At 47.6% G+C, this 24745-nt stretch overlaps 1 protein-coding gene across 2 annotated transcripts; it reads right to left on the minus strand.

Moving 5' to 3' along the window:
* Positions 1 to 18839: 18839 nt before the first annotated feature.
* On the minus strand, positions 18840 to 23459 carry atf5b (activating transcription factor 5b). 2 transcript variants are annotated; one of them, XM_026193394.2, is made up of 4 exons: positions 23319 to 23459; positions 22103 to 22324; positions 20566 to 21757; positions 18840 to 20081 (listed from the first exon to the last, which is right to left on the minus strand). In XM_026193394.2, exons 2-4 carry the CDS (start codon positions 22239 to 22241, stop codon positions 19895 to 19897), a joined length of 1518 nt encoding a protein of 505 aa, XP_026049179.1. In that variant the 5' UTR covers positions 22242 to 22324; positions 23319 to 23459; the 3' UTR covers positions 18840 to 19894. The 2 variants fall into 2 exon arrangements, with proteins under 2 accessions (XP_026049179.1, XP_026049178.1); XM_026193393.2 differs by lacking the exon at positions 23319 to 23459 and adding an exon at positions 22904 to 23125.
* Between the last annotated feature and the right edge of the window lie 1286 nt (positions 23460 to 24745).

Consider the following 24745-nt stretch of genomic DNA (forward strand, 5'->3'; position numbering starts at 1 on the left):
GAGAGGAGCGGAGAGAGAGAGGAGCAGAGAGAGGAGCAGAGAGGGAGAGAGAGGAGCAGAGAGGGAGAGAGAGGAGCGGAGAGAGAGAGAGGAACAGAGAGAGGAGCAGAGAGGGAGAGAGAGGAAGAGAGAGAGAGAGGAACAGAGAGGGAGGAAGAGAGAGAGGAGCAGAGCGGGAGAGAGAGGAACAGAGAGGGAGAGAGAGAGGAACAGAGAGGGAGGAAGAGAGAGAGAGGAGCAGAGAGGGAGAGAGAGAGGAACAGAGAGAGAGGAAGAGAGAGAGAGAGGAAGAGAGAGAGAGGAGCAGAGAGGGAGAGAGAGGAAGAGAGAGAGAGAGGAACAGAGAGGGAGGAAGAGAGAGAGAGGAGCAGAGCGGGAGAGAGAGGAACAGAGAGGGAGAGAGAGAGGAACAGAGAGGGAGGAACAGAGAGGGAGGAAGAGAGAGAGAGGAGCAGAGAGGGAGAGAGAGGAGCAGAGAGGGAGAGAGAGAGGAACAGAGAGAGAGGAAGAGAGAGAGAGAGGAAGAGAGAGAGAGGAGCAGAGAGGGAGAGAGAGGAACAGAGAGGGAGGAACAGAGAGGGAGGAACAGAGAGGGAGAGAGAGAGGAACAGAGAGGGAGGAAGAGAGAGAGAGGAAGAGAGAGAGAGGAACAGAGAGGGAGGAACAGAGAGGGAGGAACAGAGAGGGAGAGAGAGAGGAACAGAGAGGGAGGAAGAGAGAGAGAGGAAGAGAGAGAGAGGAACAGAGAGGGAGAGAGAGAGGAACAGAGAGGGAGGAACAGAGAGGGAGGAAGAGAGAGAGAGGAGCAGAGAGGGAGAGAGAGGAGCAGAGAGGGAGAGAGAGAGGAACAGAGAGAGAGGAAGAGAGAGAGAGGAACAGAGAGGGAGGAACAGAGAGGGAGAGAGAGAGGAACAGAGAGGGAGGAAGAGAGAGAGAGGAAGAGAGAGAGAGGAACAGAGAGGGAGGAACAGAGAGGGAGGAACAGAGAGGGAGAGAGAGGAACAGAGAGAGAGGAACAGAGAGGGAGAGAGAGAGGAACAGAGAGAGAGGAAGAGAGAGAGAGGAACAGAGAGGGAGGAACAGAGAGGGAGAGAGAGAGGAACAGAGAGGGAGGAAGAGAGAGAGAGGAAGAGAGAGAGAGGAACAGAGAGGGAGGAACAGAGAGGGAGAGAGAGGAACAGAGAGAGAGGAACAGAGAGGGAGAGAGAGAGGAACAGGGAGAGAGGAAGAGAGAGGAGCAGAGAGGGAGAGAGAGGGAGGAACAGAGAGGGAGAGAGAGAGGAACAGAGAGAGGAGCAGAGAGGGAGAGAGAGGAGCAGAGAGGGAGAGAGAGGGAGGAACAGAGAGGGAGAGAGAGAGGAACAGAGAGAGGAGCAGAGAGAGAGAGGAGCAGAGAGAGAGAGAGAGGAAGAGAGAGAGAGAGGAACAGAGAGGGAGGAAGAGAGAGAGAGGAGCAGAGCGGGAGAGAGAGGAGCAGAGAGGGAGAGAGAGGAGCGGAGAGAGAGAGGAGCAGAGAGAGGAGCAGAGAGGGAGAGAGAGGAGCAGAGAGGGAGAGAGAGGAGCGGAGAGAGAGAGAGGAACAGAGAGAGGAGCAGAGAGGGAGAGAGAGGAAGAGAGAGAGAGAGGAACAGAGAGGGAGGAAGAGAGAGAGAGGAGCAGAGCGGGAGAGAGAGGAACAGAGAGGGAGAGAGAGAGGAACAGAGAGGGAGGAAGAGAGAGAGAGGAGCAGAGAGGGAGAGAGAGAGGAACAGAGAGAGAGGAAGAGAGAGAGAGAGGAAGAGAGAGAGAGGAGCAGAGAGGGAGAGAGAGGAAGAGAGAGAGAGAGGAACAGAGAGGGAGGAAGAGAGAGAGAGGAGCAGAGCGGGAGAGAGAGGAACAGAGAGGGAGAGAGAGAGGAACAGAGAGGGAGGAACAGAGAGGGAGGAAGAGAGAGAGAGGAGCAGAGAGGGAGAGAGAGGAGCAGAGAGGGAGAGAGAGAGGAACAGAGAGAGAGGAAGAGAGAGAGAGAGGAAGAGAGAGAGAGGAGCAGAGAGGGAGAGAGAGGAACAGAGAGGGAGGAACAGAGAGGGAGGAACAGAGAGGGAGAGAGAGAGGAACAGAGAGGGAGGAAGAGAGAGAGAGGAAGAGAGAGAGAGGAACAGAGAGGGAGGAACAGAGAGGGAGGAACAGAGAGGGAGAGAGAGAGGAACAGAGAGGGAGGAAGAGAGAGAGAGGAACAGAGAGGGAGAGAGAGAGGAACAGAGAGGGAGGAAGAGAGAGAGAGGAAGAGAGAGAGAGGAACAGAGAGGGAGAGAGAGAGGAACAGAGAGGGAGGAACAGAGAGGGAGGAAGAGAGAGAGAGGAGCAGAGAGGGAGAGAGAGGAGCAGAGAGGGAGAGAGAGAGGAACAGAGAGAGAGGAAGAGAGAGAGAGGAACAGAGAGGGAGGAACAGAGAGGGAGAGAGAGAGGAACAGAGAGGGAGGAAGAGAGAGAGAGGAAGAGAGAGAGAGGAACAGAGAGGGAGGAACAGAGAGGGAGGAACAGAGAGGGAGAGAGAGGAACAGAGAGAGAGGAACAGAGAGGGAGAGAGAGAGGAACAGAGAGAGAGGAAGAGAGAGAGAGGAACAGAGAGGGAGGAACAGAGAGGGAGGGAGAGAGGAACAGAGAGGGAGGAAGAGAGAGAGAGGAAGAGAGAGAGAGGAACAGAGAGGGAGGAACAGAGAGGGAGAGAGAGGAACAGAGAGAGAGGAACAGAGAGGGAGAGAGAGAGGAACAGAGAGGGAGGAACAGAGAGGGAGAGAGAGAGGAACAGAGAGGGAGGAAGAGAGAGGGAGAGAGAGAGAGGAACAGAGAGGGAGGAACAGAGAGGGAGAGAGAGAGGAACAGAGAGGGAGGAACAGAGAGGGAGAGAGAGAGGAACAGAGAGGGAGGAAGAGAGAGAGAGGAACAGAGAGAGAGGAACAGAGAGGGAGGAACAGAGAGGGAGGAACAGAGAGGGAGGAACAGAGAGGGAGAGAGAGAGGAACAGAGAGAGAGGAAGAGAGAGAGAGGAGCAGAGAGGGAGAGAGAGGAGAACAGAGAGGGAGAGAGAGAGGAGCAGAGAGAGAGAGGAACAGAGAGGGGGAGAGAGAGAGAAGAGAGAGAGGAACAGAGAGGGAGGAACAGAGAGAGAGGACGAGAGAGGGAGAGAGAGGAGCAGAGAGGGAGAGAGAGGAAGAGAGAGAGAGGAACAAAGAGAGAGGAACAGAGAGGGAGAGAGAGGAAGAGAGAGAGAGAGAGAGGAACAGGGAGAGAGAGGAGCAGAGAGGGAGAGAGGAGCAGGGAGAGAGAGGAGCAGAGAGGGAGAGAGAGAGAGAAGAGAGAGAGGAAGAGAGAGAGAGAGAGAGGAGCAGAGCGGGAGAGAGAGGAAGAGAGAGAGAGAGAGAGAGAGGAACAGGGAGAGAGAGGAGCAGAGAGGGAGAGAGGAGCAGAGAGGGAGGGAGAGAGAGAGAGGGAGGAGCAGGGAGAGAGAGGAGCAGAGAGGGAGAGAGAGAGAGAAGAGAGAGAGGAACAGAGAGGGAGGAACAGAGAGAGAGGACGAGAGAGGGAGAGAGAGGAGCAGAGAGGGAGAGAGAGGAAGAGAGAGAGAGGAACAAAGAGAGAGGAACAGAGAGGGAGAGAGAGGAAGAGAGAGAGAGAGAGAGGAACAGGGAGAGAGAGGAGCAGAGAGGGAGAGAGAGGAGAACAGAGAGGGAGAGAGAGAGGAGCAGAGAGAGAGAGGAACAGAGAGGGAGAGAGGAGCAGAGAGGGAGAGAGAGGAACAGAGAGGGAGAGAGAGAGAGAAGAGAGAGGGAGAGAGAGAGGAGCAGAGAGAGAGAGGAACAGAGAGGGAGGAACAGAGAGAGAGGGAGGAGCAGAGAGGGAGGAAGAGAGAGAGAGGGAGGAGCAGGGAGAGAGAGGAGCAGAGAGGGAGGGAGGAGCAGGGAGAGGGAGGAGCAGAGAGGGAGATAGTGAATTGGGGTCTACTCCTCGTGTCTTGATGCAGCCTGACTTTGTTCTTTCTTGCTGCTTAATTAAAAAACTAGTCTAAGGTGTGCTGCACATGTGATATATATGTTTCCTTATATGAAGTCACTCTTTTTTGAACAAAACTCAAAACAGAGCCTATAAATCTTTCACTCATTTTCATTTTCATTACCCTTCATTAGAGTCATGGGAACAAATTATAACATTAAATTGATGGTACAATTTTACAGTAACGTTGTGGCATATGGTGACTTAGAGAAAGGCAAGCAGAGGCGATGCTGATGTCTTCACCTTCCTCGCTGTAGAACTGTGAACTATTATTACTTTTACGGTTATTATAAAAGGCTTTACCCTTACCTCACAATAATGAGTGATGGAGGAATTTTATTAAAAATTCCAATAAACACGCACACACACTGTGAAAACACTCACTACACGTAAAAGTGTTTAATTGGCAGATTTCATGGAAAGTGTTAAAGGTTAAAGGAATTATTATGCATAAAATATCTACAATATCACCATATGTTATAAAATGCTAAATGGCCTGTATTTATATAGCGCTTTTCTAGTCCCTCAGGACCCCAAAGCGCTTTTACACATCCAGTCATCCACCCATTCACACACTGGTGATGGCAGCTACACTGTAGCCACAGCCACCCTGGGGCGCACTGACAGAGGCGAGGCTGCCGGACACTGGCGCCACCGGGCCCTCTGACCACCACCAGTAGGCAACGGGTGAAGTGTCTTGCCCAAGGACAAAACGACCGAGTCTGTCCAAGCCGGGGCTCGAACCGGCAACCTTCCGATTATAAGGCGAACTCCCAACTCTTGAGCCACGATCGCCACGATTCGATTAATATGTTGAATAAAACATCAATGAAAAACGAAGACAGTGTATTAACAACATCTTTTGTTAAACCCATCTTACCTATAAGCAAGTAAATGAATCCTCTGCAGTTTATCATTGTTAAGCTGATAGCTGTTTCTACACAGTGTGGTAGATGATAACTGACCTCAGATCAGTGAAAGCAGTATCACCAGCAGCTTCTCCATTGTGCTCATCTCTCATCAATCAAAACACTAGAGGTTTATCCACAATACGGAGATGCAGACAACCAGAAAAAGCCTCTGGCCTCACAGCTTTGCAACATCAAGCTATTAATAGTGGAACATCGACAATCACATGAAATTAACTGGTACCAATGGCTTGTAGTCACACAGAGTTAACCCTGCTTCCAGAGACAATAGCCAACTGCAGCCACAAGATGGCAGTAATTTAAAAGACGGATGCAAACAGGTGAAACGCTTTATGACAGGAAGTTGTTTGAGATGACTGGGGAGCGAGATCACTTTGACTCTGGTATGTTTATTGATGGCTATTTTTTCATTTCAGTGGACTTCTTGCCTTGGTTGCCCTGACAGACTTCGTTATATATATATACTGCCAAACCCAAGGGCGTAGATTTGGTTTTGGCATTGGTGGGGACAGATGATTCAACCACTGAACCTGCTCTGTTTCTTTTTTCCCTTTTCGTCTTTGCTTCTTGATAAAAGGAGAAATATACTTGTCTACATATTGTTACAGGCATGGCCCTTTAAGGATGAAGCCTGATGGGAAATGTATTCGGGATGTGTGTAGCGGGACTGTCTGGTGGGTGTGCGAGAGAGAGCGGAGAAGGAAAAAAAGTAACGGTTAGCTACGGAAGAGACGAAGAGAAAATAAATAAAAGGAATATAATAACTCCCTCGACAGCCAGAGTTGTGTCGGCGATGCTCGCTGTGAGTAAACTGTTTCAGCCCACTGTACGCGGTGTTCGTGCCTTGGAGAAGAAATAAAGTTCGGTGAAGCAGTTTCCTACGCCTCCTTCGATCATTTTGCTAGCGGAGTTGACCTGTATAGTAAGCTGTTGCCGGCTACGAGTCAGTTACGGAACCTTCAAGTAACTGCCAGAGGTTTCCTTACTACGGTTCGGGGCCGCGGATCTGGCACGGTAACACTGGGGGCTCTTTTCCGGGATTAAACTCCGCAAAGTGCCGAGAGAGAGGGAGCGAACTTTTTTTTTCTCTTTTCCCTCGGACGACAGAGAAAATGGCGGCTCCGGGAGATGCTGAAGGGGATGACATGGTAATGTACTTCAGTAAGAGCAGCAACCCATTTTTGTCAGAAACCCCAGAGAGTGGCACAGCTAATGTGGACCGTGCCACTTATGTAAACAATAGAATCCACAGCAGCAACCCCTTCATCACAGACATAGAGTTAAGGCCAGCGGCGAGCATAGCAGCAGTCGATACGACAGAGTTTGAGGCTGCATGGCATCTCACCCTGCCACCTTCAGCTCACACCAACCCTTTCTTAACACCAATAGCGAAGCAGAATGCAGTGTGCAGTGAGTTTAAGCAGTTTCAGTGCTCAGACTGCGAAGGCCCTGGTAACACTACATCTACACCGCTTACAGTGGGACAGCATGGCACACATGATCACCTATCTCGGATTGTTACATCTCTGCCAGGCAGCCAGCCATTCACCGCCATGAACTGTACCTGCAGTGTCCCTAGAAAAACACAGTTTACTGAGCCAGCGAAGCTACACATTATGCCGGGTACACCCCAACCTGCGCAATACAGCTATGAAATGCAAGCTCAGGGCTATTTTTCCCCAACACCTCGCATGGTAATACCAGCACCAGATGGGGGGTGTGGGCTTTGTAAGCATGGCCAGGGTCACAGTTCAAAACAAGCCACGCCAGGGCCACGCAGCTGTTTTCCTTGTGCAGTGCAAGACGGTGGTTTTGCAGATTGTAGTGCTGATGAACAGACGAGGGGCAAGGAGAAAATTCCCACATTACAACCAGACCAGTTCGATGGGTCAGGGTCATGGAAAGACTTTCTTTATCAGTTCGAGACCTGTGCAAAGGCCAACTGCTGGACGGAGAAGACCATGGCTGTCCAACTGAGATTCAGCCTGAGGGGCGCAGCTGGAGCCATAATCCACAAAAACCCCAAATCTGCTCGCTGGAGTTGCCAGAGGATTGTGGAGGAGGTGGAGGCTGCCTATGGGCCGTGTTCAGAGCATGCAGCAGCCATTGGCATTGAGCTACGGCAGAGAATCAGGAAACCAGGTGAGGCCCTGCACACCCTCAGAGATGATATATATGAGAAGGTTTCCATTGTGTATGCCAACCGCTCCGAGCTGGAGCAGGACTGTATTGCTGTAGAGATCTTCACTAATGCTTTGGCAGATGCTGAAATGGTCCAGAAATTGTTGGAAGAACAACCACGCACCCTGGCAAGAGCCTATGAAATCGCCCACATGTTCGAGACAACGAAAAGGGCCGCCAGGGCAGTCACGCAGCTTATGCAGCCAGGGCCACGAGTCTCTGCAGCACAGGGGGCCCGAACAGCTGCATTACGGGAGAATGTTCATATGCTAAGTTATGAACCACCGGAGAGAGCTCAAAGACCTATCCAGCGTGGGCGCCAAAGCTGGAGCACATTTAACAAGTCAAGCAGGAAGGAGGCTGTTTGCCATAACTGCTCCGGCATAGGACATCTACAGAGGAACTGCCCCTCTCCTCGCTCACCTGCCCAAAAGCCTGTAAAAGCTGCTAGAGGCTCAGCCCCTGACCCAGGCACAGTGTTCCACAACGGAGGCCAAGATGTGATGTGTGTCCAGATAGTAATACAGGGACGGGAAATACGGGCCTTGCTGGATTCTGGTGCACGGCGGAATGTGCTGCCCCTCCACTATTTTAACACCATCCCCGCAGAGTCAAGACCCCAGGTGCAGGCATTCATTGCTCAGACTCTACAAGGCATTGGTCCAGAGGGATTGGCCGTCCTGGGCGAGGTCATCCTGCCTGTACATGTGGGGAGTAGTGTTAAAAATGTAGACTTTCTTTTGGCCGACATGGCTGAGGGCACTGAAGTTATCCTGGGGCACCCTTTCCTGCAACAATCGTGCGCTTGCTTAGACTACGGCCGCCAAGAGATAACCCTGTTTAATGAAAAGATACCATGTTTTGGCTTGTGCCCTCAACTCCAGGTGCTTGTTGTTAGGGTGGCACGCACTACGGTTTTGGAAACAGTATGTGGTCCCCGGGTTTTCCAGCTTCCATTGTGCCGCTCATAGAGACATGATGCTAAGCCCCACAAAGGGCTTTGTGGAGAAGCACCAAGTACTGGTGGCTCACGCAGTTGTGCAACCTCGTAAACCCTCTAGCATCCCAATCAGAGTCTTTAACCCTGGGGCCGCAGCTGTCACCTTAAAGCGGGGTGCCGTGGCAGGGGTTCTTCAGCCGGTGCAGGTCCTGGAGCGGTCGGGGAGTCACCCACCAAGGGTCTTGGCAGCCCTCGAGCTTAATGGTACTCCCCCTGCTTCTGTGCCAAGCCATTTGCAGGCCCTTTACGCCGAGAGCAGCCCCGGTTTGACTCACGTTGCCCGCTGTGATCTGGCAGGCCTGCTGAGGTCCTATGGTGATGTCTTCTCCACTGGCCCAAATGACCTTGGTCGCACTGGTGTTGTCCAGCATGACATCCTGACCACGCCAGGGCCACCAGTTAAGCACCCGCCGCGCAGGATGGCAGGGGACAAACAAATAGCGGCCGACCAGCAAGTACAGCAGAGCCTGGAGGCTGGGCTAGCTCAACCTAGCAATAGCGGCTGGGCTGCTCCAATTGTGATGGTGAAGAAGAAAGACCAGAGTCCCAGACTATGTGTGGACTATAGACCATTAAATGAGCGAACCCTTAAAGACGCTTATCCCCTGCCACGCATCCAGGACACCCTTGACACGCTTTCCACTGCCAAGTACTTCAGTACACTAGACCTGACTTCAGGGTACTGGCAGGTAGAGATGACCCCCAGAGCCCGAAAAGCAGCTGCATTTTGTACCCGTAAGGGATTGTTTGAGTGGAATGTGATGCCGTTTGGACTGTGCAATGCACCGGCCACATTCCAAAGGCTTATGGACAGAGTCCTGGCTGGGCTGCAGTGGGAGACGTGCTTAGTGTACCTAGATGACATCATTGTCCTGGGTCAGGATAGCACCCAGATGCTGGAGCGGCTCGAGCAAGTGTTCATCAGATTGCGTGGAGCCAACCTAAAACTGAAGCCATCTAAATGCTGCCTGTTTCGGGAGCAGGTGGCCTATCTGGGCTGGAGGTATTTCCACAGATCCCCAGAAAGTTCAGCAGGTGACGGACTGGCCTGCACCGCGGACCGTCACAGAAGTGGAGAGGATTGCAGTCGATCTGATGGGACCGTTGAACGAAACAGAAAGGCATAACCGGTTCATATTGGTGGTACAAGACTATTTCAGCAAGTGGGTGGAGGCTTATCCAGTCCCCGATGGACAAGCACCCACGGTGGCAGAAAAGGTTGTTGCGGAGTGGGTGTGTAGATATGGAGCCCCACAGTCTCTGTATAGTGACCAGGGCACCAACTTTGAGTCAGCTGTGTTCCAGGGGATGTGTGAACTGTTCGGAATCAAAAAGACGCGCACCACGCCCTTTCATCCACAGTCCGATGGCCAGGTAGAGCGTTTTAATGCTACCCTTCAGAAGGCCTTAGCCACCACCGCGGAGCGCTGCCACTGGGACTGGGATATAATGATCCCATATGCTGTCATGGCTTATCGGGCAACTAAACACAGCTCCACAGGACTGACCCCAAACATGATGCTTCTGGGGCGAGAGATAACCGAGCCTATTGACCTGGTCGCGGGTCTGCCGGCTGACGACACCCCCAACTGCACTGCACCACAGTATGTGGTGCAACTCAGGGAAAGGCTGGAGCTTTCCCACCAACTGGCACGGGAGGTTCTCGGGAAATCTGTTGAGCGTGCTAAGAAACAGTACGATAAGAATATCTGCCAAGTTCAGTATCAAGTCGGCGCTGCAGTGTGGCATCTGATCAAAGGGACCAAGAGAGTGCGGCACAAGGTTCGCAAGTTTCTGCCTTCCTATGAGGGCCTCTACTTCGTAGTGGGCCTGCTGGATGATTTGGTCTACTGCATTAAAAAGGGGCCCCGAGCAAAGGCTAAAGTGGTTCATCACGACAGACTCAAGCCTTATCACTCAAGAACGCCGTTGGACAACAGCTGGGTCTTCCAAGACTCCGACCAGGCAGCACCTATCGAGGTGCCTCCTCCAGCGCTCGATGAAAGCGATTCTGACATTGATTTCGGTCCCTTCGATTTGTGGGAGGCCCCAGCCGGGGCAGATCAACCAGATACTGGTGCTTCCCTGAGAACTGGCTCTCCGCCACCCGCTCTAGGAGACGGTAGCGGGTTGCCAGCCAGCCCTGTTCAGCCTTACGTGGATGGGGCTGAAGGACCAGGACGTCACCCTTCCTTCAGGTCCACACCCTGTTCCAGACCACAGCGTGTGCGGCGGGCGCCGGACATGTTTGGTGACTGGGTCAGTCACTAGGCTAGTATGTCCTAACTGAGTCGGGGTGTAGGCGGATCGCTGCCCTGCTCAGTCGTTCAAGCAAAAAAAAAGAAAAAAAAATTGTTCATGTTACATATATTAAGTGATATGACTGTTGTAGATTGAGTTGTTACAGGGGGCTATTCTTACATGTACTGTTGGGCTTGTTTGTCTTGCTGTTTCCTGGTAACATGGCTGTCGACGGGCTGCAAGTTATTGTTTGAACTGTTTATACTAATGAAGTAAAGCTAGATATAGGGGCAAACGTTCAGCTGTAGTGCCTTAATGTCGTGCCGCATCTTGGATAATATGGGCATCACCTCTGAACGCTCATGGATCGATGTAAATGCTGTTGTGTGTGTGTGTTTTTTGTCTTTCTTTATGAATACTGTATATGTGAAGGACGGGATATGGACATTGACTTGCACCCTCCTCAAAGTGAACCCTGTACATTCTATGTTTTTTTTTGTGCGCAAGATATGGACAGTTGTCTACTTCAAGATTGTTCCCTTCTAAGGATCGCCATTTATGGACTGGGGGCATGACTGCTGTCCCGCATAGAATGCTGTATGTTTCCTTGTTAATGGGGGGTTCATGTGCTGGAATGATGTTAAGGGTTTAATTATTTTATGTCCATAAAACTACTCATCTACTCATCAAAGTAAAAGATCTCTCAGCAACATTATGCAACATTTTAGGCACTATTGCCCCGATCAGATCAGTGAGCTGGGATGTTTTATTCTAAACATGAACTACTGTTACAGCAACAGACATGGACTACTGGTGTCCCACACAACAACTCAATGTCCACTATGTGAAGGAGCCAAACACATGTCTTCTCCTCTTGTTAGCTGAGATAAACTGAATCTATACTGTCCAGTCTCTCCTGGTGGACATGGCAACACGTTATTCATGGTTACATACAATTTTAGACTGATGTGGGCCAAAGCCTAAAACGATGTGCCAGGAGTTTGCTGTTCTCCCCGGTTCAGATATTTGAAGTTTACACAGCTACATTCTCGCCTGAAAATTTTTTAAAAGTTTATTTTGCAACCCAGAAAGAGTAACAAGAGGGGCACTGAAATTCGGGATTGTCCGAGAAAAAACGGGAGGGTTGGCATGTATTGCCTTGCATAGCCTGTAACGTTATTATGATGGACAGATTTTATGAGTGAACTTGACTTTAAGTAACTTACAGGTTTCCTTGAAAAACACTTTCTTATATCCAGGTTCTTTTTGCTGCCGTCCTCCTCGCAGCGCAGGATTGCTGCTGCTAAAACTAAACAGAGCTCCCTGAAAGGCACAGCCAATCACATTGGCCATATTTGTCACATGATATAGGACTCCAGTAGAGAACGTAATTCAACTCTTTCTGCACCGCTGGGTGAATGAGACGTTGACAGATCGCTTTTTTTTTTTCTATCGGTTTTGTTTTTCTTTACTCGCAGAGATCAAATTATTGGTGGGGACGATTCAATAATCGCTGGATATTGGTGGGGACATGTCCCTTCCGTCCATGCCAAATCTACGCCCTTGGCCAAACCCTACCCATTACCTTGTGTGTGTTATGGCATGCCTTGCATTGAAAAACCATCAATAGAATCATTTCTATTGACTTGCTCTGAAAATTATGTTTGTCATTCTCATCATATGCAGATTTTTGCTGCACCCACCAACATATTAGCATGGTGCTGGTGTGCTACTGCTGGTTTTAGTGTTGTGTTCAAATAAAAATAATATTGAATGAGTACACTGACATACTGTAGACTGATCCTGTTGGCATATGTTTTTATTGTGACAGAGAGGAAGTGCTGGACTATTCCTGTTATTTGCAAGTTTAGCGGCCTCGACAGAATTTGAACAATTCCAAAACTTTTTCTTTTGCACTCATCACGTTGATGCTCTCTGAATGATAGTGCTTTCTGGATGTTTCACATATTTACTGACTGGTGATTTTTGCAAGAATCCAACAATTCTACAGTTCTAAGGTTTAAATTTAAGATTTAATCTATTTTTTTCATACCGACCAACACAGCCAACTTTACCCTCACCCCCTCCACCTACCACCCTGTACAACTGCTCATAATGAATTTACAGCTTTCTCACTGGTATACATGCAGGCATTGAACAGAGCTCCAGGCCATTCATCTCATTGCGGCCATCCCCTGTACTAAAATGCACACACACACACATTTTTCTTCTCTATTTTCCTGCTCCTCTTGCATCACCCCACCAGCCCCCTACTTCTTTCTCGCCTACTGGCTCTAATATCATTCTGTCTTCCTTTCGTTTTACTTCTTTAGCCAGCATGTCTCAATATGACCGAAGCTTTACTGAGCATGTAAATTCATGGTGGCTGTGTGTAACCACTGATGCAATATGTCATGTTTTTGATATTCATCCTCACCAGTGAAGGTCCAGAGTGGAACCGTTGATGTCACTGCTCCAGTGACTGGTGCTGCATCTTGATTTTATCGTATTTTCAGTAGCCTGGTCTAAATTCCCATTTATCCATCTTCTTAACTGCTTATCAACTCAGTGCTGAAATCTAGTCCAGCTGTCATAGGGTGGAAGGACACATCCTGGACAGGTCGCTGGACAGAGCCATTCCTGATTACATTCACAGCTAAATAAACACCTGTTGGGTTTTCTCTGCCTGTATTATTCTAGGGTCTACCTTACAATATAAAGCTCCTTGAGGCGACTGTTGTTTTGATTTGGCGCTGTGTAAATAACATTGAATTGAATGAAGGAGAATTAGTATCATGGGATATATCAAACTTGGATATTGAATATGTGCTTTTTGGCTTTACATTTGGAATGGAAATATAAGAATGTGTGTGAACATGTCCTGATTTATGAAGTTATGAAAGATTCAAGGCTGTAGACATGCAAACGTTTTCACAATGCTCTGCCAAAGCTGTTGTACAGAACAAACCCGCACACACACATAGCTACAGACACACATAGGTCAGTCGTGGGAACGTTTTCCAGATTTGGTTTCTCTTATATGGAATGACCAATTCTTGCTCCATGTCAGGAATGAGTAGTAATGCATTGGGACTAATTGTTTGTTCACTTACTGCCCCAAGCTGACAGAAAGGCAACAGAAACTAAAAAATAACACACAGTTCAACCAATGTAGGTGCCACAACTACAGGAAACAGGAACCTGGGGCTGTATCAGTGGTTCAGGCTGCTGCTGGTGTAATCGTCTTGGGGAAACAGTTTTGCCCCACTTTGGGCCCCTTGATACCAGCAGAGCATCATTTAAACACCACAGCCTACCTGGGTGTTGTTACTGACCATATTCACGCCTTTATGACTGCAGTGTATCGTCTGTTTCCAGCAGATTAATGCTCCAGAGTAAGTCTGGACAATTGTAACAAGCTTGAAAGTCGATACTTAGCATGACTAACTTTATTCTCTAACACAGCCTGAACTCTGTTGGGCAGGTAGTCAACTTTTCTCAAGTAGTCTTGAGCAATAGTTCTTCCTTGTATATCGGATGCCTTATTAAGATCCTGTGTCAGGTCCTTGTTGGCTTTTTTCTTGTTTCTTACAGTCATGACTGTTAGATGCCGTTTGTCTGCTGTAGGCTTTTCCCATACGGAAAAGAAATAGTAAAAACTTATATGTGATTACTCATGAAAGTGGCCACTTTCTCATTACTTTCATACATTGTTTTAGTAAGTATACAAAACATACAAGTTTCATTATATAACTTTTTAAGGGATCTTATATCTGTTTTCACTCTTATATGCTTTTCATACAAGTTTTTTCAAATCAAATCAAATCACTTTTTATTGTCACATCACATGTGCAGGTACATTGGTACAGCACATGTGAGTGAAATTCTTGTGTGCGAGCTTCACAAGCAACAGAGTTGTGCAAAATACAATAATGTAAACAAGCAAAATACAAGAATGGCTACATCTGAAACTAATAAATATATGTACAATATATAATAGTATATGCATTTCTGGATGTGTATACTAAATATTTTTCTACGTGTGTGTGTGTGTGTGTGTGTGTGTGTGTGTGTGTGTGTGTGTGTGTGTGTGTACACATATTTTACAAATTAAATAGAGTAAACAATAAATAAAATATATAAAATAAAATATACAGAGTTGAGACATGTGCAAAACAGTGGCATTACTGTACAGTATGGAGTGCATAATGTTAAAGTTCCAGTAGTGAAGCTGAGGTGTCTATGACGTGTTCAGCAGTCTGATGGCCTGGTGGAAGAAGCTGTCTCTCAGTCTGCTGGTACGGGACCGGATGCTGCAGAACCTCCTTCCTGATGGAAGCAGTCTGAACAGTTTATGGCTGGGGTGACTGGAGTCCTTGATGATCCTCCCCGCTTTCCTCAGGCAGCGCTTCCTGTAGATGTCTTGGAGGGAGGGAAGCTCACCTCCAATTATCCGTTCAGAGCACCGCACTACTCGCTGGAGAGCTTTGCAGTTGTAGGCGGTGCTGTTGCCATACCAGGTGGTGATGCATCCGGTGAGGATGCTCTCAATGGCACAGTGATAGAAGGTCCTGAGGATGCGGGGGCTCATGCCGAATCTTTTCAGTCTCCTGAGAAAGAAGAGGCGCTGCTGCGCCTTCTTCACTGTTTTGTTTGTGTGTCCTGACCACGTAAGATCCTCAGCCAGATGTACTCCAAGGAACCGGAAGCTGCTCACTCTCTCCACAGCAGCGCCGTTGATGGTGATGGGGGTGTGTACTTCTCTGCACCTCCGGAAGTCCACTATCAACTCCTTTGTCTTTGCGACGTTGAGGGTGAGATGGTTGTCTTGACACCAGTGGGTCAGGGTGCTGACCTCCTCCCTGTAAGCCGTCTCATCACCGTTGGTGATAAGACCCACCACTGTAGTGTCGTCCGCAAACTTCACAATGATGTTGGAGTTGTTAGTGGCTGTGCAGTCGTAGGTGTAGAGTGAGTACAGGAGAGGGCTCAGTACACACCCCTGTGGAGCACCAGTGTTCAGTGTGACGGGGGATGAGGTGATGCTGCCCAGTCTGACCACTTGGCGTCTGTCAGACAGGAAGCTAAGGATCCAGCTGCAGAGGGAGCTGCTCAGTCCTAGATCCTGCAGTTTCCTGTCCAGCTTCGAGGGAACGATGGTATTGAATGCTGAGCTGTAATCTACAAACAGCATCCTCACATACGTGTCTCTCTTCTCCAGGTGTGACAGGGCAGTGTGTAGTGTCAGGGCTATGGCATCATCAGTGGACCTGTTGTGGCGGTATGCGAACTGTAGAGGGTCCAGTGAGTCGGGTAGTTTCACACAAGACAAACTTTATAAGATTTATATATTTCTTTTCCATATGGGTTAGATCTGTCACGAGACAAAACAAGCTCTGGGATTGGACTTTCATACCACAATGTAATGTTGCAGAGTTTTTGATTGCAGAGCAAGTCTTTTGCTGAGCTTGGAGAGACACCTAGTGGTGAAAGGGTGTTACATATGGTAAAAATCTGAAATACTTTGAGTGCTCACAAAAATGGATTGAACCTTAAATATATATGTAATTAAAATAAAACAAAGAATATAATCAATGACATTTAAATATATTGGAGATGATACTATACAGAATGAAAACTAGACTGTAGAGAATTAATTATGAGAAATGTGGAATGAAAATGTGAATATACAAATCTGTACAAACCCATATTATTTCCTTAGGTGTTGCTAGGAGACTGGGAAGTTGTTACAGTGATTTATTGAAATCTCCAACATACATGCATGTACACGTCAAAAACTTTGAGCTTTAAAGTCAGTATTTATTAGGACGACTTTTACTGTTCTGCACAATCTGACATTTCTAAGGCAAACATTCTTGTCATGTGTTTAATTCGTCTCCAGGAATACTTCTCCAAGCTCAAACATTGCTTCGTTCTTCCCTGCTTTTAATACAATCCCACAACGCTTTAATAGTGTTGAAGTCTGGACTCTGATAGTGTCCCAGTGTGTGTTTCTGTCCAGATATGCTTTTATTTCATTGCCCATGTCGTTGGGATCAGGCTAAGAACAAAAGTGAAGCCACTACCAATCAGACATTACTTTCTGGGCGATCGTGGCTCAAGAGTTGGGAGTTTTCCTTGTAATCGGAAGGTTGCCGGTTCGAGCCCCGGCTTGGACAGACTTGCTCGTTGTGTCCTTGGGCGAGACACTTACCCGTTGCCTACTGGTGGTGGTCAGAGGGCCCGGTGGCGCCAGTGTCCGGCAGCCTCGCCTCTGTCAGTGCGCCCCAGGGTGGCTGTGGCTACAATGTAGCTGCCATCACCAGTATGTGAATGTGTGGATGACTGGATGTGTAAAGCGCTTTGGGGTCCTTAGGGACGAGTAAAGCGCTATATAAATACAGGCCGTTTACCATTCTGTTTTCATAATTCCATCAATTTTGACAAAACCGGTGTAAACGACCACGGCAGACCCAGTGGCATTTTAACCATTCTTTATTAATACTGGACGGTTGCTGTTCACAATACACGTAGAGCTGCAGCTCTCCCGCTGCCCGCTCAACATCACCACAACAACAACGCCAACCACAGGACCCAGTACAATATTTAATTCGGCGGGGCGTGATTGCGGTTGCCATGCAGGTGCGTCCGCCTCCTCTGCACAGCACCGCAGGCCACGCCCCGCCACAACCGGTAACACCACTGACTGAAATGCAGCCGAAACCATGACAGGCCCTCCACAGACGGTGGTGCACAGAAGTTTCCCTTCTTTGCAGCCAGTGAGATCGTTTCTGCTGATGTTTCAGTGAACAGTGAATGCATCACTCAGTTTCTGTGTCGGGTGTTCTTTCTCCACTTTTCAAATTTTTAATTCACTTGTTAATTAATGCAAATCTTCCACTAATAGGATTTTCCATAGATTCAACTCGAGAAATGCAAACAAATGATGTGTTTTTGCAAATCCTGCTGTAACAAAGTGTTTAAAATGCAATTTAGAATTGGATCTCTGCTAAACTGTTTACGTGTAGACGCAACACTGGTTCATCCTTTGAGTTGGACGCCTTTTCTCCTTGAATGATTCAGAGGTCAGCGTTGACTAAAATGAAGAACAATAATGATACAAGCAGCCAGCGTCTTTAAATGTCTGCCTCAAGGGAGACAAATTATAAAGGCTCAAGATTTTTGCACAGTATGAAATAAAAACTTAAATATGCAGCGTATCTACGGAAACTCTGAACACGTACAGTACAGCACCGATTGAAAATGGGGGTGAAATTTATGCGTTGGTTATATGTAAAGAAAACTACTCAATATAGCGTTAAGCTAAACAATATAAACACTTTACTCTTGTGAGTGTTTGAAGAATGAAAACATAACTCGTCTCTTAATGAGGCTAAAACCTCAAATCTGTGGTATGACACAAAATTTCATGGTAAGGAGAAACACAACTTTTCTTCCATATATTAAATTTTATGACTCCATATGCATGTGATCGTTTTCCTAATAACTGTGTGCGTGTGTGCGTGCGCGCGCGCGCGTGTGTGTGCGTGTGTGTGTGCGTGCGCGTGTGTGTGTGCGTGCGCGCGTGTGTGTGTGTGTGCGCGCGTGTGTGCGTGCGTGTGTGCGTGTGCGTGCGTGCGTGTGTGTGCGTGCGTGCGCGTGTGTGTGTGTGTGCGTGCTGGGGGATCATATCTGCCAGCTCTTGCATCGATGCTGTAGAGAGACATGGATTTATTGTGACGTATTCTCCATCAGAACAGCTTCACGCTCTGTTTTTACATTGCATCAAACAACAAACAGAAGCCTGAATCAATAGATTTAATGGCGCTCTCTGTCAGCCCAGTACTTTTTTATTCTGATAGTTCACTTGCATCTCTCTCCTCCTTCTGCAACTATTGTGTGATATTGCCTCATGCACTTGAAAGGCCTACGACTGCTAGGAGAGATACCAAGAGATTTCACACACACGCCTTCATACACGCACGCCCTCTACGAGCTGGGACACGAGATAGGCAACTTGTGTTTTCTGTTGACTGCCGGAGCTCGATACGACTCCACTCAGCCCCGGGATCAATCAAAACACAGGAAACGGCACTAAAATATTAGGGGGGGCCGTACTTGTGAATTCTCTAAACGCACTCTCCGATTGTGCGGTTGTTTGGACTCGGTGCGAGCTCCTCAGGCTCCAGGGAATAAGGTTGTTTTCTCACAAAATGGTCAGGTGTCAGTCAGAGCCTGCCATCCAGCGATGAATCCTGGGACTAAGACTGACTGCACTGCAGCCAAAATCAGAGGGCTGAGACCTGCAGTTTGGGGGCAGGGTGGAAACATAAAGGGAGGGGCACGGGGGCTTTCATCTCCATCTCTTAATCCCAGCCCGCTCTTATTCGCTGTGTGCGCACTGGGCCGAACGGGGCTCAGGGTGTCGTGAGCAGAAAAACAGTCAAAGGCAAAGGTGGATGATACTACATAACTGGTTTATTTGGCTGTCATTGACCTGATGTTTCATTTCCTGACATTGACATCGACTATTAAAAGGACCTGAATTTCAGATACATCAAATTGATCAATTGAAAACAAAATTCCCACAAAGTCGTACCCAACAACCGTTTATTGTTGCGTCAACAGGTGATTGTTCATTCGCAAAATACAGCCGGAAGAGAGGGAGAAGGACAAAAGAAAGCCAGCGAACGCTCGTGTCTCGGAGCAGAAAGCAAAACCTGAGCATGAATCACACTGACGGAGGGAGAAAAGTCGCCAGCTGATGAGAGGGAGGAAGTCAACTCAGTGAAACTGACGCAGTGGAGATCTTGAAGCCATGCAGTTAACAGAATATTGCCTTCAAATAACACTCGCACATGCTTTTCCAAAATCAAACATGCATTGGGTAAAGAGGTGTAAATACTCAACAGTTTAGCAATACAAATTCTCTAAATGTTGCTGATAATGAATATTTGTAGAGCATGTTACAAGTTTTCCAGCAATCCCTTTATTCGGTTGATTGTTGTAAGCAAATGATAAATGAACATCATTAAGTAAAAATAAAATAGAAAATAAAATCTAGATTTCGCATGGTTCTGCCTCGATGCTGCTGCTGCTGCTGACGCATGTCACAAAAAACCACAAGTAAATTCAGTCACTACTACTAATTCAAAGAGCGTTTTGTAAACGATCCTTCGTCGTGAGCGCAAACTCAGTCGTCACAAGGCTGCGAGTGCAGTTCGGATCACAGTGGTCACGGACAAGTTCAGCATCTCCTCTGGAAGCCGCCTGGCTAAGGCTGGTTATAGTTAGGTCACCCATTTGGAAACGTCTGGTCTGTACGATCAGTCATCCTCTCAGAACAATTACATCATTTTATTTGTTTTTAAGAAAAGAACTACCAAAATCATGCAAACTACCATTTGTGAGACAAAAACCAGTTGGTGCTCTTGACTTGATTTTTCTCTTGGTGCTGGCTGGGCAGGTTTGGAGGTGAGGTCGGCGTGGGCGTCGGGCTCCTTTCTTTCTTTTAGGCACTGCCGTCCTGTTTGAGCCGCTGGCTGCGAGCCTTGTAGACCTCGATGAGTAAATCTTTGACGTACTGTATTTCTCGCTCCACCGATTCCGCCTTGTCACGAAGCTCCCGGTTCTGCCCCTCGAGACCGTGCAGCTCCTCCTCCAGAGAGTCCAGCTCCGCCCTCTTACGCAGCCTGTACCTGCAATTAGGAACAACGTGTGTGGTTGGTTTCACAGATTTTGCTGCCTTGCAACTTTAATGTGGAGTTGAGCGTGCGTGGCCTCTGAAGCTAAATGACGCAGAGGCAAACAGCTCCCTCCCTTGAGACAATTCAACTTTATTCACACGGTCCCGAATCACAACAACAGTCGCCTCAAGGCGCTTTACATTTACATAAGGTGGACCCTGCAACAACCAACTGTAGTTATTGTACAACTGAAAAACCCACTGTAGACTACAACTGTGCTTGCTATTTTAAGTGAAACATGCCGAGCTGCCAGACTTGTAGGACTGCTGAGGTGGGGCTGCATTTGGCAGACAGCGAGGGACTTTCCACGTCCCTCCTACATTTTTCAGGACATTTAAAGCAATGCGGTGGCTGCTTTATGCAACACCATGCTGTACATTTAAACTACTATTTCCATCACATCCTGCACATTTGAACAAAGTCAAAGCGTGTTTACCTGTGAGCAGCAGTTTTGTTCTGGTCTCTCTTCTTCTGCTTCCTCTCGCCACTGCTGCCATCCAGAGACACTGCACTCATCACCAGAGCTGGTTTCACAGAGCAGGGCTCATCCTTTAGCCTCTGGGTGGGGCGATGGATGGGGCCACCCAGCAGCGGCCCCTCGCCCTCCCCTCTGGACAGACATTCGTAGCTTTGGTCTGCAAGGCATTCCGGGTAGAGGTAGTGGCCGTGTTGGGGATCGACAGCCTGTGCTTGTGACGGCTGATCTAGGTCACCTATAAAGCTATGGTAAGGTTCTGTGCTGGCCATGGACTGGTGGAAGTATCCGTCACCGGCCACCATTGTCTCTTGGGGGATACTCCCGGAAAGTCCTCCGTCTTTGCTGCAGTGCAAGACCTCAAGCCCCGTGCTGTCGTAACTTACATTGACCTTCACATTGTGCATCAACTGTCCCTCTCGCTTGTGGTGGCCGTCGTACGAGCCACCCAGACAAAAACCTCGAGCAATCTCTTCGCTGCAAAACATTCCTTCTGAAAAACAATAACTCTCCTCTTCCTTCAAAGATAAAGCACATTCTCTCACCTTCTTGATGCTGCCCAGGCTGTTCTTGCTCACCGTCTTCAGCGTCGAGTAGTGGTTCACAGACAGCTCTGTACTTCCTGAGTAACATCCCCTGGAGCCCCACGTATCAAGTCCAACTTCATCGGCGACTTTCACGGTCTCGCCGAGGATTCTTCGCCCGTTGTTGTGGTGGTGGTAGCGGTGGTGGTAGTTGTATGGAGCGGGTCTTGCGATTTTGCTTCTGCTGATGGGTCCGCCGCAGAAGCTGGCCAGGTCCAGCTCCCCTGTTGCCAAGGTAACAACCACAGGGCTGGCTTCTGATTGGCCGGTCCCATACGAGCCATAGGGTAACTGGTAGTAAGACTGGGAGCCCATGGCTTGGGCGCCCTTATCACATTTTGAAGATTTCTCCAACTTGTTTGCGGTGGATGTGGACTCGGAGCGGAAGTAGTCCTCGAGCTGAGCCAGCTCCTCCTGCAGCAGAGAGGTCATGACCTCCAGATCCGAGGGCACCTTGACATCTTGTTCTAACGGCGAGGGCGGAAGAGATGAGCTTGGAGAAGACTCGGTCGTAGAAACAAATGAAGACAAATCAACTTTTTCCGTCATCCAATCAGAGTGACCATCACCTAGAAAAATTCAAAACCAGAGGAAAGCGTAACGTAACGAGCAAAGCAATCCATTCTATTTTCAAGTGTTTGCAAAAAACGACTGAAATTAAATCTTGAAATTTAGAAAAAAAAGGAAAAAAAATGTGAAATAAGCAAAGGCTGAGAGAGTAAATGGAAAAATAAAATAGTTTAAATTAAGCAATACATCCAACTAACCGATCATCTGAAAATGATTGAACAGCATCGTCTGCATTCGATAAATATCCACTTAGCTGTACTCACTGTACGACATTAGCCCCGTGCTGCACTGCGGCTCCGACCTCGGGATGTGGAAAAATAAAAAATCGTCTTGGCCAAACTCACCAATTAAGTGCTGCCTCTCCACTGGCTCCGCCCCCGTCCGTGGCCGTGATTGGCTGGGGCTAGCCTGTCGGAGAAGGGGAGCGCTGAGCTCGCCTGTGGAAACGGGGGGAATTTTCCTGCGAAGGATCGATGCCGCCATTGTGTCTTCTGCTTCGATCGAATTGTTCAAAAGCACGAACCGTGCGCTGGCTGGATGAAAGAGTTCTGGAAACACCTGAAGACCTGCGGGAGGGAAAAATTAGAACGTTGCATTTTTTATTAGCCTCCAACGGCCCATTTCAAACTTTAAGTAATTCAAAAAAAATTAATTTATTATTTTAAAAAGGTAATTACAAAATAAATGCACATTAATTTTTCATCATTTTCAGTTTAATGAATCACCCAGGTTTTCACCTCCAACTTAAAACAGACTTTATTTGAAGCCATTCCTGACTGATGTCACAATTTCAATTTAAAACTCTCAGTTTAAAAAAAAACATTTCAAAATATTAAAATGATTACAAATCTTATTTTTTAACTTTTTCTATAAATAACATAATTTTACAGAATGTAGGCAGAAACATCTGTTGCGCACTTTCAAATCGAATCCATTCGGCGTGTTTACACTGTAACAAGCCAAGTTTGACCAGGTCACTTTACACAGCAACGAAAACGCCCGCAAACAGCGGGAAACAACCACCGGACTCACCGCGCGGCGTAACGCTGGCTGCAAAGTGTCTAAACGTGTTTGTTAAGTAAGAAAAGACGCGTTTCTCCCAACTTTCTTTTACTCCTACGAGGCTAAAAGGCACTTGTACTCACCCCATAGTTTCTGAATGAGTGGTAAAAAGCAAAGCACACGAAGCTTTAGGCTGACGAGGACGACAGGCACCGTTTAAAAAGCCATCATTTCCCTTTAGGAAATCAGGGAGTCTTCATGAAGCGCTATTTCAACGGACAACACTTGCAGACAGAAAGTTTTTAAATCCGCTACTTCTCCAACTCCTAATGCCCGGACCGCATCACAGCAGATGGGATTAATCCGCACTTCACCGAGTTCACCGGGCCGTTACGTCATGAAGCTGGGGGACTTTCCCGTTATCCAGAGACCGCAGCCCGTTTGTGCGCGAGCTTCACTTTATTTCACTAGCTCGTTTCACTTTTATTCACTTTAATTCATTCGTTTGTTGTTTCACATTAAATCATTTATAAATTAAAACAAAGTAAATTTTCTTACCATCTCTTGTTAGAAAACATCACGTGTCTGTTGGAGCACTAAACATTCACACCAGCACTTAAATACGTCATCAGATTCTTTCCAACACAAACCGTGCACATGTGAGGCGTTCGTGAGACGGTACAGTAGGCACTAGTTTTCAGCGCGCCGCAGCGGAAGGACACCGTGTTGCAGTTCGAAGGTGTAACTTTAGTTGCAGCCCTGTTGCATCAGATCCGCAGGGGATTCGCTGAGCGCGTTAACAATGTGGCCGCACCATTGGTTTATGAAGGGGAACTTTTCTGCTTCCATTGGCCTGCTATCACTCTTACACTGATTGCTAATCATTGCGCATTAACGGCGACGCGTCACGGCCGTAACTGGAAAGGAAGTGGCCAAGGTGTGGTGAGGAGACGAAGTCTGACCTCCAGCAAAAACTCCCACAAACATTTTTACTCTTTTTTTACGCTGCGGGCTATTCATGTCTGTTAGTTTAGTTAGTTTAAGATACTTTATCGAACTTCTGTTAAAACATAACTACATGGTGAGCAGAAGTGTTAAAGTTCGATACATAATTTGTAGTTTAAAGTAAGAAATATGAAAGATCTGTGTGAGCACTTGTGTTGTGTTTGTTACAGTTTCCACAGAGTTTATCTGCTAAATATTCCAAAGAAAAATAATAATAACTAAATAATAAACATGTAAATTGTGAATTCTGTCAGCTGCTTGAGGTTGAGTGGAACCGCCAACAGTGGAAGGACCTCACAGACAGATTTACAAACTGCACAGAGGTTTTGTGTACTCTTTAACACTAAAGAAAACATTGTGTGAGTAACCTGTTTGCTTACTCATTCCTCACATAACAACAACACCAAATAAGGTTACAAACTAATAGGATCACATTTTGTTTATTATGTTTTCTCTTTCTTGGCAAATGAATGAAACGGACAGTATGTGTAGCACAGAGGTGATGAGCGCGCTCATGGCCATAAGCACACACACAAGAACAATAATAATTATGTGGATTTCATTCCACGAGGTAAACACATCACAGCCGGTTTGAAGAGTTCACGTGTGGGTGAAACCTGAATGGTGCCTAATTAAAGAATAATACAAACTGTCTGCACTGTTTTTTTAAATGAAACTTTTCAGCATGTTAACGCACCGTTCTCACACAGATCTGTAAAGTCAGCAAGATGCAGAAGTGAAAAGTACTCCTCTGATTTTTTATTCTGCTTAGAGTTGCCTTTGGGCTGGAGCCTCTCCCAAATGACACAGGGCGAAAGGCACAAGACATCCTGGACAGGCTGCCAGTCCATCACAGAGCTAACAACACACACACACACACACATTCAGTCCTAGGGCCAACTGAGAATCACCAGTTAACCTAACAAGCATGTCTTTGGACTGAGCGCAGGGAGAGCGGATGCAGGGAGAACATGTAAACT

The sequence above is a fragment of the Astatotilapia calliptera genome, chromosome 14 (genome assembly GCF_964374335.1).
Source record: "Astatotilapia calliptera chromosome 14, fAstCal68.1, whole genome shotgun sequence".
Lineage (NCBI taxonomy): Eukaryota > Metazoa > Chordata > Actinopteri > Cichliformes > Cichlidae > Astatotilapia > Astatotilapia calliptera.

What these genes read in the sequence shown, in the direction of transcription:
- atf5b (XM_026193394.2), bottom strand. Translation starts at nt 22,241, where the DNA reads ATGGCGGCATCGATCCTTCGCAGGAAAATTCCCCCCGTTTCCACAGGC. An exon ending in GGAGAGGCAGCACTTAATTG is followed by an intron (nt 21,758 to 22,102) that starts GTGAGTTTGGCC and finishes GAATTTTTCTAG; the next exon opens with GTGATGGTCACTCTGATTGG. An exon ending in AACAAAACTGCTGCTCACAG is followed by an intron (nt 20,082 to 20,565) that starts GTAAACACGCTT and finishes TCCTAATTGCAG; the next exon opens with GTACAGGCTGCGTAAGAGGG.